Genomic DNA, 19705 nt, shown 5'->3' with positions numbered 1-19705 from the left:
TGTATTTTCAGGGGCTCAAGGAGTTTTCAAAGGAGGAAAATATCTTAGTGGGATGTAGAAACTGCTGCTTTGTTTAGAGAGACTCCAGAGATGGTGCCATGAGGCATATGGGTCATGCCCTGTGACCATGCAGGCAGAGCTTACTCTGGGCTTCCCACTGTTCTTTGCTGTCTCTCTCTTTCTCCCACACCCTCATTTTGCAGCAAAGATTCCAAATACATTGACCATCTTGGCTGGCAACCACAAGTGTTTCTTGAATGAGCCAAGCATCTCCCTGGCAACAAGGCAGGCTGTGACAATAACAAGTGCTTTCCTCTCTGTTTCATGTTTCCCACCTCTCAAGAAATGTCCTGCCCTTTATTTGTTCCCCACCCCTCAGAAACACAAATAATGGCTACTGAAATGTGCCTTGTAGAAGGACCAAGAGGGAGGTGTGTGAGAAAGATGGCTGCAGCCTTAATGGAACAGTGACAGACCTTTATGAAGGGCAGGCTGAAATATTTGTCCTGGACTCTTACTTGGGTATTTGTACTGGGTCTGACACAGTACAACAAATATGATTTTATGTGAGCTGTGAGTATTGCAAGAAGACATTGTCTGCAGCTGGATATCTGGACAAATGCTGACACCAGCATGTCTGGTGCCACCTCTTTATTCCATTTTCCCTTTTCTTGCACTCCACCCCACTCTTCTACAAAGCAGCCCTAAGTTCCCATCACTTACAACAGCAGACCAGAAAGGATGCCGCATCCTCAGTCAAGCAGCACAAGCCCAGGAATCCTGTGTCCATCCCCTAGATCCTGTGTCCATCCAGGTAGTTAAGGGAGGCTTCCTACCAGCAGAACAGTGCCTGATTAACCTCACCTGCCCTCCCTGAAGTTATTAGCAGCCTTTTTGCATTTCTGAGAAATCTTGGGCCGGGGACACACAGTAGGAGCCAGCTGGTCTAAACAGATACCTGACTCAAATGAAGTAGCACAATATCTTGAGCTGACAAGTACAAAAAGCCAGATATGCAGAGCAGATCTTATGAAAGAGAGATCCTCCCCCACACTGCTCCCCTCCAGCGCTGGAAGGCAGCAGGTGACAGTGGCTGTGACTTTGCTTGTTGTGCCAAGCAAGAGCAAGAGGAAGAGGGCAGCTCCTAAATTCCCCTTTTGGCATGTGCAGAGGGGAAGGGGCTGGAGGCACCAGGTTTGTACAAGCACCTCTCTGTTCAGGAGCAGATTTGACACGGATCTCTTTGCCAGCCGCCCCGGGTGGGCTGTTCAGTTACACTACAGAAGGGTTTTTTCAAGGCTACTAGCCAGTATTTTAAAATGTCTCAGCACATCTTTGTGTGGCTCACAGTTCAAGAGTTGCAGACCATACATAGCAGAAGGTCACCACAGACACATTTTGCTACAAAGTCCGAAAGAAAAAAAAATCCCAATAGAAATATTTTAACATTTCAGCAGCTTTTTAGTTTTCCTGTTCTTAGCTGAAGCAGAGACATGTCCAGACTTACACTGGGGAAAATGTGAAGATCACTGCCTGCCACCTCTGGACCCCAAGTGCTAAACCTGTGACCTCTCACCTCAAACACCTGGATCTGAGCCATGCAACTGATATTTGCATTCTCTGTTGAGTACTTTCTGAACAATTTCAGTCTGTTTTTGTTTGATTTATGAAAATATGAGCATGCTCTACAGCTGCTTTCATACCAGCTTTCACAAGGCTGGGACCAATCCAACCTGAAGACACCTCCCCAGGCCTCCCAGCCTGGCTGCAGCTCTGCCATTTCACCAAAGTGGGATTGCAAGTCTGCATTTCCAAGTGGATTCTGGGGTCAGCATTAAGCCACAGAGGAAGAGACCTTATGCTGCTTCTGGCTGGGGTTTCTGCAGCCGGGCTTCAGAACCAGATTTTCAGACAGAGATAGGAAAATCCATCCTTACCCTGCCCTTCCTGCTTGATCCTTTCCAAACACTTGGACTGACTTCTAGATTGCTGGTTTCAAACCTCCATTTCCCATTTCCTCTGCCTGAGTACACTGAAATGGAATCAGTGAGGAGCTTGTTTTATTAATACATTTGCACTTTAGAGGACCATTTAATCCACAGGCTACATGTTACAGCCTGACTCTTTCCTGCCTGCTAATCTGATTATCAAGGTAAGGACTGAGCAGTGCCCTACAGAGCAGCTGGAGAGTCCTGAGCAGGCAGGCGAGACTAAGCCTCAGCCTCTCTTCCTGTGTGTAACCCCTTGTCTTGTCAGGGATCCAGACCCAGGGCAGTGGTGGCCCTGGAGATGAGCAGCACCCACAGCTGCCCCTTCTCCTGCAGCTGGCTCCTGTCCCCTCACTGACTGCTCCTTTTCTGCCCGCCCTCATGTGACAGGTGAAGGATTTGTGCCTTTGCACTTGCACAGCTTTTCTGGAGTTCCAGCCTGGCCTGCCATGCTGTGCACAGGGATAATGTGCTGGGAGCTGGCAGGGTGTGCTCCTGCCTCCCCTGCTGAAGGTCACTAAACAAGGACCTGGGCGCTGCCCACAGGCCATGAACCTTTCGTGAGCTGGGCAAAGCTGCAAGAAAACCCACTGCCCTGCACAAGGAGCACACAGAAAAGTGAAATCTGACACTTAGGCTGTTTTGTTCTCGACCTGAGGACAAGTCCTTATCAGCAGAGAGGTCAGCAAGACCTGGAGCATAAGCTTTCTGTGAATTATTTTGTCTTTTTAGGTTCTATTTCTGACACTGATCTCGCTTTGACTGCCAAAAGCAAGGGGGTTTTGTCTTCCCCCAGTCTTTTCATTTCTATTAGACTAAATACTGGAGGTACAATAATGGGCAAGAGAAACATGAGAACAGTGAGAGGATTTGGTTATTTTCTGTCAATAACAACATGCATTTATCAAGTAGGGGAGGGTTTTTTTGCTTTGATCATGGTCAGGGTATCATTTGGAAGGGATACAGGTGCAGATCCATCTCCCAGAAAGTGGGATGGGGGAAGCAGTAATAGCCAAGTGGTCTCTGGGGAAAACCTGTCCTAGGCCCAAGTGCCCTCCCTCCCTGCTGCTGAATCAGGCTGGAGCAGCCACAGCCTTGGCTCCCCTTCCCGAGCTCCCTTCTCTTGGGGGCTTAAGTGATGAGTAGGGGAAAATCCCCCACTAAAAGATTTGCATTGGAAACCCTTGGCTGAGGAATGACTTTTAAAATAGAAAAGCTTTGCCTGAAAAGGGATGAACCATGCAGCCTAATACTCAACAAATCGCCTGTTTAATGGCCTCTCTTTTTAGCAGCTGTGCATTAATAACAAAAGCAGGGCAGCAGAAGCCATGTGCTTCTTTGTAAGATTAAAATAAATACTATTTCATACTAATACCAGCAACTTTCTGTGCCTAAGAGAAAGGAGCAAGTGGAAGATCAGAGCCTGAGAGACTAGGTTTCCTTCCCTTAGTTTCCCTATTCCTCTTGGTTTCCTTTTCCTTTGCTGCTGAATGAAGAAATATTTCTGCCATCTCTGAAGGGAACAGACACACTGGACCACCCTCCCAGACATTGGTTTGGTTTGTAGTGGTTTGTGGCAGGCTTGTCTCACACAGTCAGCATGACACCATTGGAAGACAGGAATAATTCCTCCAGAACTACATCTTAGGGGAAACAAGGCTGGAGAGAACTTAATCAAACTTATTTTTTACTTTGAAAAGCATAATACAAGATCTTTACTGCCATAAAGCGTAAATTGAAACAACAGTGGTTCACACTCGACATAAAAAGAAACTTTTGATCATGGGGACTGTAAGAGCAGTGGAGCAGGGTGCCCAAAGAGGGTGTGAAGTCTCCATCCTTGAATGATTTCAGACCCAGCTGGGTAGAGCCCTGAGCAACCTGGTTTGACCTTAGACTTTACCTGAGCAGGGGTTGGGCTTGACACCTCCTGAGCTCCTCTCCAGCCTGAGTTATTGTACAGCCCTAGGAACATTTGGCATCTTTTCCATGGGAATATGAACGGACACAACATTTTGTTCAGCTCAGAACTCCACCTCTCGTTCCTGGCAGTCCTGATAACAGCTCTCCTCCTCCACCCCCTGTACTGTGCCAGGCCTGGCACCAAAGCACTGATGAGTTTTCCCTCCTCAAATTAGGACTTTAGGTGTTTAAAAAAAAAAATTACATTTTAAAGCTGTCTGCCACAGACTATTTATCAGCCATGGAGAATGAGTTGTTTCTGTTTTCCTAGCATAGGTTTTAGCTGAGTGAGATACGTTTCCTTGCTGAGAGCTGAGTCACTGAGTAATCAACAGATTAATGCATTCAGTTTGAAACCATCAGCATTAGTTCTCGGCAAGCTCACAAGAACTCCATTATGGCATCATCTCCACGTTGGGGATGGAAATGTCTCCAGGATTTAGAGTTCCTACGGGAAAATCCCTAGATGCAAAGAAATCAAAGTACCTCTTTGTGATTGGGAGAAATAAGGTACTGTCTTATACAGTAACACCACAGCAGGATTTTGGCATCCCTTCTAGTGAATGCTTTTATTATCAACACTCAGATAAGGAGTTTGGAGTATGTTGTACATCTGTCATTTGATAGCTACCCAAAAATAGTCACGACAAACTCACTGGCATATAGGACTTTGCCTTTACCAGGTCCTTAATTCGAAATTATTTTATTTCCAGTGAAATCAGGTAGTTTTACCTTCTCTGGGATTGCAGCAGGCAAAAAGGGTGGTTTTGACTCTACTCTAGGGTTCTGAGTTCTTCTGTGTGGGCTTGGTCTGAGCCAGAAATGCAAGGCAGAGGCTGGCAGGGGCACCTCACAGAGGAGCCACTGTTTAAAAATAGGGAGCTGGTGAAAGTAATCACAGACTAGCAACTGTAAAAGGACAGGCTGGCCTAGGTGTGTGGTACAAGAAGGCTGCCAAAGATCACATAGCTGTTCTGATAAGACAGATGCCAATGCTGCTGCCTAAGAGCCTGTCCATACGAATCCTGCTGAAGTAATACATCCCCTTGTTTGCAACTGAAATTGCTGTTTGGGTACACTTAAATGGGGGATGTGTGAGTAGAAGCCAGTCAAGCCCCAGTGAAGTTAATCCTAAAAGCTTTCCTACATTAGCAGGCTGGTGGAAGGGCTTTGAATGGCAGCAAGACTTCTCCCTGATTCATCAGTCCATGCAGCTTGTGTGTCCAGCACATGCACAGGAGACAGGACACAGGACTCATGTTCTCACTGTTTTCTCAAATCTGTCAGTAGATCTGTCTAGGTTGTCCCTAGACAACAGATTATTTTTCTTCCCTGGCCTGACTAGAGCCAGGACATAAGAGATTGTGGCTTTTGTGATACAGTGGTCCCCAGGGCTACACTTCCTAGCCTAAGTGTACAAATGGCACATCATGTGCCATTGTCTCTCTGTTGTACAAAATGCATGTGCAGGAGGCATACAGCAGTGATGTAAATCTCCCCTCCCTCCTTTCCCCTCCAAGGCCCTGAGACTGTGCAAGTGCCTCCTGTTCCTGGTCTGGAGTGTGTGCACCCTGCTTGAACTCACCCGTCGCTCCTTGTCGCCGTACTCGATGCCCAGGGTGTCCATGGCACGGACAATGGCTGCCAGGGACTGGATAGTGTTGCTGTAGACCACTGGCTTGTACTGCTTCACGTCTTCTCCAGAGAAGCCATCCTCATGGATGATCCTGAGGAAAAGGCAAAGGACAAAAAACTCTTGAGAATGTAATTTCAGTGGGAGAGACATTTAAAAGACAGCTGTGCTCTTCTGAAGAGCACATCTGCTGGCTTGATTTGCTTAATTTAGTCAGCATTTCTTTTTAAACCTTTCTGGTTGTTCACCAGTAGTGTGTCTGAGCCCAGTGCTGGAATTAGCATCCTTTTTGCTCCCTATCAAGAAGGTTTTGTGTACAGTTGGTGCATATGGTACCTCCTTCCCAAATGAACTGAAAATGCTGAAGCCTGGAGCACCTCGTGTTCACATGCTCAGCTGTCACAGGGGGGAGGCTTCCAGGTCCTACATTACCTTCCCAGTCAGGGTCTATGGAAATATGTTCAACATGGACAAATGACCATCAGATCAGATCTTAACCACTGGAACAAGTGATAGAAACCATCTAGTTCTTGTCTAGTCCTTTTCATAGTAACTTCAGGGATATCTTACAAAAGGGACCAGAGTAGAAATATCCCTGTACACGTGGGGACTCAGGCATGGATGGGGGAAGTGTCTTAGTTATGAAGCACTTAAAATACTTACCCTCCACACCTTCTCCTCCCTCCTTCTCTCTCCTTTAGAAAAATTGCTGAGATTTTTTTTTGCTTTCAAGGAATGCTATGTTATCCCTTCCCCAAACAAGATGGGAATGTGACCCACAGTCCACCAGCTCTGTGTGCTGGATGCGCTGTGCAATGGTCTCTATTAAACTATGCAAAGGAACTATATGATGGAGCAAGTTATTGCAGTCTCTTGCTTAGGTCAGGAGACTGACTCCTGTAATTTATTCACCTCTAAGTAACTCCAGAACTAAGTCTGGATGTGTCTCCAAAACCAGCTAGGATCTGCAGAACTAATTGTGTTTGACAATAATTCTTCCCAGTGAAGACATAAGTTATGTCTTAAATGTCAGAAGAGAGCATCTGCTTAGCTAAAATGAAATCCTTGTTTGCTCATCCTCAGATGTCACTGGACAACAGAGGGTCCTTCAGTGACAGATCTGGTCTCTGATGAAACCTAGCACCCTTTCTGTAACAGGATTTTTGATTCCTTTTTTTCTAAATCAGATACACAACATCAAAGGTCCCAACAAGTGCTGGCATCCCCTGGGACAGAGGGAGCAGTAGCTCACACTGAGAGCTTGCAATGGATCCAGTGCTGGGATGGAGAATGGGGCTGCATGCCAGCCCAGAGTTATTAACAGATGACTACACCAAGAACAAGGCTGCTAGAAACATGCTGACCAAAACAGAGATCTCCTTCCCCTGATGTGAAGCTCACAAAAAGGTTTTCTAACACAAGTGACTGACTCTCTGCTGTCCCCACCTCAACCTTTGCTTACTCAACACTGAACACTGAGCTCCTGGGAGGAGCTGCTCAACAACCCCTGAGTCTTGGAAAAAAAAGGACTACAAGCAAAGACAGCCTCAGACAGACAATAATTCAAATCACTTGATTTGAATCCTGGTGATCAGGATATTTTTAAGCTACTGATCTGAGGAACTGGGCAGAGCCCTCTGCTTGAGTACCCTCCAGCAAAGGCAAATGGTGCTGGTGTGCTGGAAACAGCACAGGGGGCTGCTGGTTCCCCTCACCTAAGCTGAGGAGAACAGAGGTGGATGAAAATCTTTCTGACTTAGTAAATCCAGACTTGACAATTTGCACAAAAAATTTCAATAGCTTGTTTTGATTTTAATGGAGTTATGGGCAACAGCAGATCTTGTACTCTGTAGCTTTTATTTCCTGTGAATCCAGTGATTGTGGTGAGGTTTGGAACAATGGCATCTGAGTGATGGGAAGGAGGTGGGGCAGCAGAGCCATGTATCAGCACTGGTTCTCATGGATCATTTACTGTTACCCAGACAAGTTGCTGAACTTCTGGGAAACGTGTTCTTTGCCAAAAGGAGCAGTCAACACAAAGAGTTATGGGTGGCACAAGGCAAAAGGATCTGCATCAATTCTGTTTGAATTCAAGAGAGACTGTGCAGCAGCTCTTCCTCCCAGCTCTGAGCATGACAGCACAAGGCACAGCAGAGCAGGGGTCCCATGGGAGGCAGGCAGGCAGTTCATAAAAGCATCACCAGGAATAATTCATTTTTTCTGGACGGTTGGCTCATAGCTGGATTTTGGGGCAAGCAAGATTAAATGCTGGGTTTTGAGGAACTAAGGGAAGGAAACATAATGGGGGAGAAAGAAAGGGTGAGGACAGGCACAAAGGGCAGTGTAATGGCCTCAAGAGGATGCTGCTGAAATTTGTTTGGTCCAGCTGTTGGTCAGGATGGAGGAGATGGGAGTGATCCCACAGCTTAAGCAAGATTTGTGTCTGGCTTTTACTGACAGGCATCAACTCAGGAATTCAGAAGGCAAAAAGAGGGCTGAACAGCTGTATGGGGAAAGAGGTGAGCTTTGGTTTCTGGTCTTCACCAGAGTCTAAACCATTTTTAGCTTTGTGCCATGAAGTTGATTACTGACATTTTCACTTCTAAATACTCCAAGCCCATAAGTTCTCTATTGAGTAACAGGGATTCCTGTGCTGAAGGGGCAGAATTAAGGATGGAGAGTGGCTCTGGGATCCCTCAGTGAACACAATTGTGGCGGGGTAACAACACTGCTGTCACTCAAACACAGAAATAAAACTGTTACTTTTAAAGGGGGCAGAGAGAAAACACCCTGATTGTTCCTGAAATCTCTCTAGAAGGCAGCCGTGGAGACTGAAAGCAGCACTGTGGATGCCAGTATGGAAGTTCTGCTCTGGGAAGTACCTATGGATTAATTAACCGTGCAGTGAGCACATTACCTAATATTTGAGTGAGCAAATCCCCCCTGACTCCTGTTCCAAAGCCTGCTAGGACACTGTAAACTGCTTTATTGTCCTTTATGCTTTTCACAAGGGTTTCTCCATTTGCTTGCCTTGATGATGTGATGGCTCCAACCCTGTAGCAGCTTTTTCCACAGTGCTTTGGGAACATTCATGCTGCCACTCACCTCTTTGGGATACACCTTTCCTCTCACCTGCTGTTGTGCTTTACTGTCTGGAGGACATTTAAAGCCCCAGCACTACTCCTGGGAGGTATCTTGCTGTAGGACATGGCTTGAGCCAGCTCCTGGTGGCACAGGACACAAGAAGCAGTGGGGTCTGTGTGCTGTGGTGAGCTTGACCATTAAAAACATACAGGTGTAGGAACTAACTGAAGTGAGCAGCATGCCAAGACTGTAAAGTCTTTACTGGTTTAGGCAGGGTAGGCTACTCCTTAATCAACCTGCAAATTATGGGACCAGAAGGTTTTCAGCACCAAAAAGGTGAAATCTCTTGTTTTCTAAATGGCATATATTTTTCCCAGTGTCCAAATTTCAAAGGTAAGTGCTGCAGGCAGATTCCTCTCTGCCACACTAGAACTGGTTCTCTCCAGGACAAAGGAAGAAAAGGGATTAAAGAGGATTCCCAGGGGCTGTAAAGGGGGGATAAAGTGCTGTAATTTAAAAAAGTGATTCTGAGCAATTAAAAAGCCATTTCATTCACCAAGTGACTAATAAAACACTGTGCTCTGAATGGAATGGTGAGAGACAACTGAAGCAACCTGATTGCCTAAGGTACCCATTAATGCCTGCTCCCCATCCCTCAGCTGCTAACAGCAAAGCCCATATGTTGGCAGGTTGTGTTGTTGTACTCATTTCAGAATGGCAGTAACAAGCAGGTATTTGCTGGAGAAAATGGTTGCACTGCAGATCAGATCTACTGCCATCCCCCAGCAAGTCATTAATCCTAAAGTGCCCAGTGCCTCAGCAATTATTGCTTAATTACCAAATAAATGAAATACTTGGAAACAGGGGGTGCATTCTGCGTGGCAGCTTGCTTTGGCCTCTGTTCAACAAAGCACTTACGTGCCTTCAGCCTTTCACTCCACAACCACTGCACCAAGAGGGCAAAGCCAGAGATGGTTCTGTGCTGTCCCTGCTGACACCAGGGCCCCTGTGGCTGTGGGACAATGCTCTGAACAGGGCCCACCAGGGCACTGGGGCTGCAGCTCAGCTGGGGGCTGATTCCAGCAAGGAGCCACTTTGCCTGGTCACTCCTGAGGGAAACACTTGTCCATCATCCTGAAAACCTTCTGGAGCAGAGGCCACAGTCATCGTCATTCCCATCCATCAGTTCAGCCAAGCTATTCTGGTGCTCTCCTTCCAGCCCTTCCAACCTGAGCCAGCTTTAGTCAACACACTGACACTTCCCTACACCTTCTCAAGCAGGTACAGTGCCCCAGACTAGACCAGTCCTCACATCTCCAGTCTGCCAAGATCATTTGAAGCTGTAAAGTTTATCCTCTGATGTGCTGAAGCACCTCTACCAGCTCCATATCACTGCCAGGGGTAAGTAATGATGCATTTCCATCCATTCTTCACTGATGAAAATTTAAAAAGAAATTGACACAGACTCCAGAGGATTCTTGGCTGACAGAGTCCTCTGCTCTGACCACGAGCCACTGATAACTGTATACTTTGGGAATGAGTTGTACTACTCACCCATTTTTGTGTAAGACCTGGAATGGTTTATCTGCACTATTTTTCCAGGTCACTTTTTAAAAATCCAGTGGAACTCTGACAAACCCTTCCTAAAATCTAGATATGGCACCAACTATTGCTCTCCTACTTCTGCTGAGAAATCAAATGAGACTAGTTTAACATGCCTAATTTTGTATAATCCATGCTGTATGTCACTCATCTCCCTTTTTATCTCCTAGGTGGTTGCAAATTACATGATTGATAGCTCAATTCTCTTGAAAGCTTCTAGAAGTTGACTGGTCTATAATTCTTACTCCTCTTTTCTCCCTCTATATTTAGAAAGAGGCACCATGTTTACATTTTTTCCCTGTCTTCTGGTGCCTCACCTGCCCTGCAAGAGCTCTCAAGGAGAAGTGTTTGTATTCCTGAGATGGCGCCTATAAGTATGCACTAAGAATTTCCTTCAACATGGCTGACCTGAAGGCATTTAGCCTTCCTAAACTTGTCCTTTTTGGGCCAGAAGGAGGGAGTGGCATGCTCAGCAGTGGAGATTTGTGGATTCCCCCTCTTGCTTCCAGTGCTCAGCAGCCTTCATCCTTTTCACAGCTTCACATGCAGATTCTCATGCCCCAACTGACACAGCCCTGTCTCATCTCCTGCCCTTTGTCATCACTCCAAAACCTCAAGCCAATGCCTCTGAAATATTTCCTGCAAAATTCAGGGACCTTTGTGTGGCTTCAAACTGTCTGCATCACTGTGAAAGACATACTTATAAACTTCCAACTGCCTACCAGAGAAAATAAAACCCATACTGTTTCTGTTTTACCTAAGATGATTTACTTTCAATCAGCAAGATGTTTCCAGCTGAATGAAGTTTTCTCATATCAATGCACATCCCTACAATTACAGTGATTTGTTTGAATAAAACCAGGCAAGAAATCACCAGGAGATTATTACAGTCAAAGTGTATCACAAGCAAATACCTTACAGATGAACGGTCCAGTTCCTATAAAAGCAGACCTGCTCCTCACCTTCACCTGGACAAATTAAGGAATTTAAAGGTCATTGCATAGCTTTCCTACAGAGCCCTGTGCCTTGGCAAGGAGTTTCATCTCTCAGGGCTCTGGGGCACTGAGCTGGTTGGGGCTGGCAGTGGCACCACCCTGGTGGCACCTGCAGGTTCCCTCCAGCCTGGGTGGCTCTGAATCCTCAGCAGCATCTCCTTCCACCTCAGGTCTGTGCAGTGTTCCAAGTCCACACAACACTGTGGGACAATGCAAAGGGTGTGAGATGATGCTGGTGGGTGTAAAATGCTGTGTAGAAGGGAGGGCCATGGCAGAATGGAGGTGGCATTACTGGGACAACAGAGAATTTGTCCACAGACAGATTTTTGCTCAGGCTGTTGAGTCCCATCAGTACATTCACATTTATGGTATAGACTGATCCACGATGGATTTTAGATGGGGAATCTTGGAACGAACACACGTCACAAAATCTATTTTTGCTCAGCGAACTTTTCTGATTTTTATCCCCTCCCTTCTTCCCCCTTTTTTCTTTCAAAAATAATCTTTCCTGTCTCCTACCCAGAATCAGGCAGGTTATTCTGGTGGGGCTGGGCAGAGCTTGAGTCAAAAGAAAAATTCTAATTCTGAAGAAAACTCTGCAATCTTTGTTTGCAAATGGGGAAAAACAGCACAAAATCTGCCTTTAATATGTAGAGAGAAGGATGATCAAATTCTGATGGAAAATCTCCAGCTAATCAGCTACTTTAAATTTATTTTTATCTTGATATGAGGTTAAAAACTTTGTTTACAGGGGAGTTATGAAGCTAAATTCCAGTGATTCTCTTCTCACTCATTTAATAGCCTGAAATGCGATTAAAAACTCCTGGATTATGTTAAACTAAATCAACGCAGATGCCCATGACCTTGTGTTCAAAGACTGCAAAGGCACAGTTCAACCTCTGTGACAGGGTGCAAATCTCTCTAAATTCTCATTCTTCTTCCCCCCAGCTGCGCTAGGATGACATGCTGTACATCCTATTCCCACAAGAAATTCTCTGAGATGAAAATTAAGATGACTGTTTGCCTACATGCTCTTTTTTTAAAAAAAGAAAACCAACTTCCTTAGCCAGGGTCATCTAAAAACTGCAAATGGAGCTCATTTTAAAAAGCATAATTTTTTCAACCTGGACTTTTAACACTGGTCCAAGAAATACTGATGAAGGCCTGTGATAGACACCCAGCTGGGGAAAATCTCCTTTCTGGCTGGAGGAAATACCTTTGGGTCACTCAAAACTGAATTCTTACCACCAAAGTATTTCTTGCATGCAAGGATATTATTCTAACTAACCAGATGGTTCACGTTAAAAAATAAGCAAATCCATCAGGCGATTGAAATGCTGCCAAAATCTACAGCCCTGGAAATGGCCAAGCTTACCCAAATCAATTGCAGAAGTTTCACAGACCTGTACAAGGCAGAAGCATTCTTGCTGCTCTAAGGCACTTCAGTTTGTGCCTAATGCCTGTAAGTGCCTCTGATGCCTTCATGCAGTCTCTTTAGAGCCAGCCATGTGCTGCTGCACCTTAACTGCTGGCCAAAAAGCTTGAAGATGATGTTAGAAGAAACTCTCTTGTGTCTGCTCAGAATCTACATTGCTACCATCTTATTTTTGTCTGTAGACAAGTGGCTATTGAGCCAACAATGATTAGCTTCCAGACATACAAGAGTCAGATACTGCATCTTCCCCAAAACCTTTGATTTCAGGTTGTTTTCAGGTGCATAAAATATTTGCAGAATACTCTTAATTTCCAGTATAATATAGCCCTAAACTAGAACCATGTACAGCACTCCCAAGATGGTGCTGTGTCCCTGCAGCCCTGTGGGTGTTTGGAAGTAGCTCTTAGTTTTCTTTTAATTATTATGATTATTTTTTAATTGAGTTCTGCATCAATGCCTAATTTTGTCTTTGGGCTGTCTTGAGTGGTGATCCCTGCTTCAGCTGAATGCTGTAGCTGAAATGAGAGATGATTTCCTGGACTGCATGCTGAGGTTCCTGCTATGTGTCCTTCACTGGACTGGGGTGTTGGGTTGGCTTTGGCACCCCACATTTGGGATGCACCAATGACCTTCCCATCTGTGCAGTGTGAAGATTGTTTCAGCATTTACATTTTCAACAGGAAGCAGTGGAGTGAAATACTTTGTTTTTAAGTGTGTGTATAAAACAATTTCAAGAGCGTAAACAGTCTACTGCATCCTGAAAGTAATTAATTAGTGTTGATGAATGAAAGACACTAGTCCTGATACTTCAAAAGAAGGCAAGGCTGTGCAGGCAGAGCAAAGCCAGCTACTGTGCTAGTACTCCTCCCAACACAATAGGGAGGTAATCATCCTTTGGAATTTAACACTACAAAGTCAGGAAAATCATAGAATTGTTTAGGTTGGAAAACACCTCAAAGATCATCCAATCCAACCCTGACCCTAGCACTGCCAACTCCACCAATAAACCAGGTCCCCAAATGTCACATCCACATCTACAAATCTTTTAAATGCATCCAGGGATGGTGACTGCCACTTCCCTGGGCAGCCTGTTCCAGTGCTTGACAACCCCTTCAATTCCTCTAAATTGCCAATCTAAACCTCTCCAGGTTCAACTTGAGGCCATTTCCTCTTGTCCCATGGCTTACCTGTGACAATAAGCATTGCCCACACCAAGCCTAATTCTGCACAGTCAACCAAACCAGTGCTTTAACCCACCTGAGGCAACTGAACAAGTTTTTCCCTGCAGAGATTTCTGGCCACTGGTCCCCAGAGGAGTTCCGGTACCCAGATGCACCATCCTGCTCCCAAGTGTTAATGACCATAAATGAGCTCCTCCTTTCTTGGGAGCTGCTGGTTCTGGTGAGGGCCAGACTATGGGCTAGCTGGGGGAGGCACACTGATGCACACAGGCACAGGATCTGACTCCCAGCATGGAGCTGCAGGGATTCAGTGCCCAGCTCAGTCCCCAGCCTAAACCTCAGACCTTCCCCTACAGCACAAATAGGGGATGGCACTATAGGGGTGTGGCCAGGGGAAGAAAAACCCAGCACATTCGCTAATACAGAAGCCACACACAGACCCTCCTTTTCCTGCTCCAAATCAGTTTCTTCTGCTCCTGAGAGGCAGATCTGCCCAGATGGGAAGCAGAGGGTGGAAGCAGGGTGCAGGCAGAGGCTGCCCCTGACCCCCATGTCCTGCACAAAGCTGGGAGCAGCACAGACTTGGATTTTATGCAATGTCAGGCCACTGGCATAGTTTGGTTTTACTGAAATTTGCAGTCAGTTAACTTTGATAATGTACCCTCTCCTGGGGCCTTTAATATTAAGATCAAATATTGAATACCCTACATGGACCTAATTAGTTTTAATATGCATCCTGCTCGGCTCAGTAAGAACAGCAAAGAAACACAGTCAAAAACAATTAGATCAGGACTTTTTTCGATTAAAAAAAGACAGCTGGACTACACAGATTCCTGCAGCAGCATTTGCATTAGATGAGATTGCATTTTTCTGTGGAAAAAGCCTTGAAGCCAAAAGGGTTTCAAATAGCACCAGAGGAGGCTGACAGCTGCATTCTTTGTTGTGCATTCCCAAATAATAATTCAGTGAAGGAAAAAGTGTTCCTGCTCCGAGTGACTTATTGTCTCATCCCATGCAATGTGCCACATACTCAATCTACTTTGTCCATGCTCTGCCTGAGACCAATGAGATCCCTCAGGGAAAAAAATCCACTGGGCTGGTGATGACCCACATGAGAGAATTCTCATTAATTCCTCGGTAATGTTACATAAGGTCATTTTGTTGAATTAAAATTATTTGGATTAATCCTCTTAAATGTTCTCTTAGATGCAAGGGGGATCCAACTGCAGCTGCATCATCCCACAGCTGGTTCTAGAAAGTCAAAATAGTGTTTTAAAGCCCCATAATGGTTTTGTTAAATTCATCCCCTGAACAAGGACACAAAGCAGCTTTTTATGGCTTTTTTAGATCACTTACAACTTCTGTAAGCTGTCATTAACTATCATCAAAGCCTGAAAAACGAAGCAAATGGGTTCAATGTCAGTTTTACTGCCCAAACCTAAATAATATTTTTGGTTTCCCATCTGCCTCATCTGAAGCTGCAAGGTGACTTTGCCTTTCAAAACCTTTTCAGATGTTGCTCTCCATAACCAAATATTCTGTGGACAACAGAGGAAACAAGAGGCATGCACAGTCTCTTCACTGCCCCATGCACCTCATCCTCACAATCCACTACCACCACCAAAACCCACAATAGAAGACCAACCCTGTGTATTTCACCCAGACATCAAGAATGAGTGTATGATTCTCTCAGTGTATCAAAGCAAGGCTTTGGTAGAATGTACCTGGTTCCTCAACCTAATGCAACAAACCTGGCTTCCAAAGCCCCTCCTTCCACTGAAATCCACTGGCATTCAGAGTTCTCTTCTGTGTCTGGAGCTGATCTTTGCACAGTTGACATATTTTTCTGTGTGTCCTAGTTGTATTAGTGCTCATTAGGAATTGTGTGCTGTCATGAAAACACTCAGCTAAAATAAAAAGATGCTTTAAAGCAGCTTTGCTTTTTTTGGGATATCAAATCTAGCAGCAACTGTCTTTCTGAAGCAATAATTGATGTGTTTGATTAGGTCTGGTGGCAGATGGGGGTTTTTCAGTACTTTTGATGTTTCAACATGTTAAGCTGAGAAGGAATCAATTCTGGAAAGAGCGATTATGGCATTCCTTGTATCCTGTCCATCTTCTCTGGCACAATTACAGCTCAGGGGCTCCATCTCTGAGCACTGTGCTTGCCACAAGCCCCTGGGTGTGCTGCCAAGCTGACATTAGCCTCCACTAATCTCAGCTGAGAGATTTTTGAGTCATGGTGTTCCCAGCTCTGCAATGTGCTGCCTTTCTCTGAGAGGATGTAATCAAGCATCACACCACACCCCACAGAGCACAGGCCGAGGGAGAGGATCTGGCTGCTGGGAAAAATCCCTGAAGACTGCAATGGATCCTCCATCACTGGAAAATTTTGCAGTCAAAATGAGGATGTCTGCTGTAGATGAGATACAAGTCGTGGATGGAGGAACAGCAGTTTGGCCTCTGTCACTCCTGCAGGCAGCAGAACCCCAACCTTGCCTGTCTAACTCTGCTATTTCTTACAGTGGGGCTGCAAAGTTTCTGCTGTCTGTGTTTACTGGAGCCCATGGAAGTCTGCCTGCAGCTGGAGCCTGGCTCTGATGGAGCACGGGTAGTGAGAACTTGCTTTGGGCCCCTGTGCTCAGTAATGCCAGGTCATGGCTCTGAGCTCTCCCAGCCTGCCTGCTCAGGTCTGCTCACTGAGGCTTTCCAAGCTGAAGAATTTGAGCTGAAACCTGACAGATACAGTATTTTAGGATTCTGCCCACACTGCTAATAAGATTTCACAGCAGGAAGGAGATGTGTTGCACTTGTGGTTAATTACATGCATTTGGATATATTTGAATCATAACTTCTACACTTGTACTCAGAGAACAGGTTATCTGAAAGGAAGACAAATGCACAGCTTTTACAGCTTTTCCCTGACACCTGCCACAAGGCTGCAAATAACCCTTCAGTGGTTCTCAGATGCAGCGGATATTGAGAAAATACCAGTGAAGGACAAGGCCTGGGCTGGTCTAACTCAGCACATGCCCCCAGACATCCTTACCTGTAGCAATGGGGGAAGGCCCCACATCAGCACTGAGTCTCCCACCTAAAACTGCTGTGAGGAAGATGAAAGAACAGTTTTTTCCAGTTTTTCCAAGCTTTTCAGCCAACCTATTCCAACGATACTGTTTAAAAGAGGATTCGAAGACCTTGGGCATCCTCAGTGTCTCATGGCATTTCCTGGCACAGAGGACACCTGCTCTGGTGTCCTCTGTGTCTCTCTGAGCTGGGACAGCCAGTCAGAGCTATCATGTGAGGCTCTGGGGCACAGGGTGGAACTGGGAGGTGGGTGATGCCAGCAGAGGAAGAATACAGACATATGGCACAATGAATGCACCCAGTGCCAAAAGATCACAAATAATTATTTGTCCTTGCTCTGCAGAGTGAGCTGGCACTGTGTAACCAGATCCAAGTGCTGTCCTGTGACCTCCCAGTGGCAGCAGGAGAGAAGGACAGAGTTCTGACCAGGAGAATTCCTACAAAATCAGCAGAGCAAGGGCTGGCCACTGGCAAAAAGCACACCAGCTCTCATGCATCCCTGGTGACTCAGACACCCTGATGGGATCTGTAGGGTTCCCTTGTGCCCCAGGCACACCTCTCACACCCTCTCTGGGTAAGGCACAGGTCCCTGCACTTTGCTAGAGTTTCATGTCAGCTCTTGGCACAGCAGCTCCTGCCAGCAGAGAAAGGAGTGATCAAGAATCAAACATCTGGGGTACCCTGGCCAGACTCTTCCTGCTGAAAGCCTGGCTTAGAGCCAGGCCAGCACTTAAGTTCTCCTTCCCAGGCCCGTTCTTTGTTAATGGGAGCCCCAGGAGCCCGGCACTACCAAGAACCAAGGCGGAGACTGCCGGTAAGTGATCCTCTGGGGACAGCAGCCAGTCCTCTGGGGACAGCAGCCAGCCATGGAGCCCAACCAGGCATCAATGCCCAACCAGGCATCAATGCCCAACCAGTCATCAGAGCCCAACCAGCCATGGAGCCCAACCAGCCATGGAGCCCAACCAGGCATCAGAGCCCAACCAGGCATCAGAGCCCAACCAGCCATGGAGCCCAACCAGCCATGGGAACCCAACCAACCATCTGAGCCCAGCCAGCCATGGGACCCCAGCCCCTCCTGCTGGCACTGCCTGCTAGCCCCCAGACCCTGCAGGAGCAGCAGATGCAACAGTGCAAGGAGCTGCCCCTGGGGTACAGACTCATTCTGCTTCAGGCACCCATTGCCTTTCCAGGAGACACCACAGCTGAGAGCAGAGCCACATCTAAACAGATGTGAAAATGTGTTTGCCCATTACACTGGGAAGTGACCGCTGCAGCAAACACCTCAGAGCATGAGTATATTCCTCCTACTGCTTTCATCAGTCTTTGTCATCCCCCATGTCCTCATCTTCAATTGAAAAATTCCTTATTGATTTAATTTGCAAATTTGCCTGTAACACTCTCCCAAGAGTACCTGAGAAGATGCAAGGCTGTTCAAAGTGACTGTTTGAACCGTCTTATAAAGCATCCATCTAGATATGGTAAATCTGCACTGTAATAAATTTATTCCACATCTGATGATCAGAGTTTAAGCTTATCTCTAGTATTATTTTACTGTCTCCAGTGTAAAAGATTACTGCCTTCTGGAGAGGTTTGATTAGATTCAGAGAGGCTGAGGTTTAATGAGCATAGACTTCTTTGACTCTCTCTTCCCACCCACGTAGTGGGTGCACTGCTGCTATTTGGATGATGAGCCATTTTGATGTTGTACACTTCTGTTTTTCCAAAACCTATCTAGGAAAACTTGGACAACTCATTTGTTTCTCAAAGCTTTCAAGCATTCCAAACAGCAAAGACCTTCTCTTCCCTCTCTGGCCAGGCTTTCCTCCTCTCACCCTTAGCCCCATGAAAAGGAACTGCTCCCAGATTTACTACTGTTGGTCTGGGGAGATGAGCTGGGGGCACCTCTGCCCTTTGGGGGATGTGGGCAGGAAGAAAACAAACGAAACACTGATCTAAACTTAGGGAATATAGGTAAGGAAGTGCTGATTTAGTATCTAATAGCCCTGACAATGCCCCCTTTATACAGGGTGATTGTGGCTTACTAATATCCATGTAACAGATTAACCACCTACAGAATATGGAGAAATGCATGATAAAAGCAGCACCTAATCTATGAGCAGAGGCAATAGTGCTGAGTAACCTTCGGCAAACAAGTGGCTCATTAACCAATCAATTGACAGTGTTAAACGGAATAACTCACGCTGAATGCTGCTGCTGCCCTGGCACGGCTGGGCAAGGCAGGAGGGGGGGACGGGCCCATCCCCACTTTGGGAAGGATTGTCACAGGTGTCTCTGCTTGGGAACTGGAGAGCTGGAAATCACATTTATTCCAACTAATGCCCCAATAAGAGCCTGCGACCGGGTCAAAGGTCCCCTGAGAAAACCCAGGAAACAGACTGGCCTTGAGGTTCTTTCATCCAACTGATGGAAGTGAAACTTCTATTGCTGTTCTTCACTGATACCTCTCAGGGACCCCCACATCCCTCAGAATATCGGGCATGATGGAAGATTGTTCCCTCCTCTTCATTCCTAAATCCTTCCTTTAGAGGATCTTGGGCAATAAGGCTTTCACCAATTCTCTAGGAATAATAATCCATAGCATAACACATTTAATCCCTTAGAAATAATTCGTGCTGTCCAGTCAAAATGTATTGACAAACTCAAAAACAGTTTCCACAATGTCATTCACACAGTTATTTTTAGTACCAGTGTTGCCAGCAGAAATAACAGGCCTG

The 19705-nt window shown here is 46.0% G+C and overlaps 1 protein-coding gene across 2 annotated transcripts in view; it reads right to left on the bottom strand.

The window, feature by feature from the left end:
- GNAO1 (G protein subunit alpha o1) overlaps positions 1-19705 on the bottom strand; it is a 141231-nt gene that overhangs the window by 86364 nt on the left and 35162 nt on the right. For both annotated transcript variants that reach the window (XM_059481176.1, XM_059481175.1), the window contains exon 3: positions 5536-5677. In XM_059481176.1, coding sequence (XP_059337159.1) covers positions 5536-5677 — 142 coding nt within the window. The remainder of the gene's footprint in view (positions 1-5535; positions 5678-19705) is intronic.

This window comes from Ammospiza nelsoni, chromosome 13, assembly GCF_027579445.1.
Source record: "Ammospiza nelsoni isolate bAmmNel1 chromosome 13, bAmmNel1.pri, whole genome shotgun sequence".
NCBI classification, from domain to species: domain Eukaryota; kingdom Metazoa; phylum Chordata; class Aves; order Passeriformes; family Passerellidae; genus Ammospiza; species Ammospiza nelsoni.
Note: the sequence above shows the minus strand (reverse complement) of the source record. Positions and strands in the feature narration are given on the sequence as shown.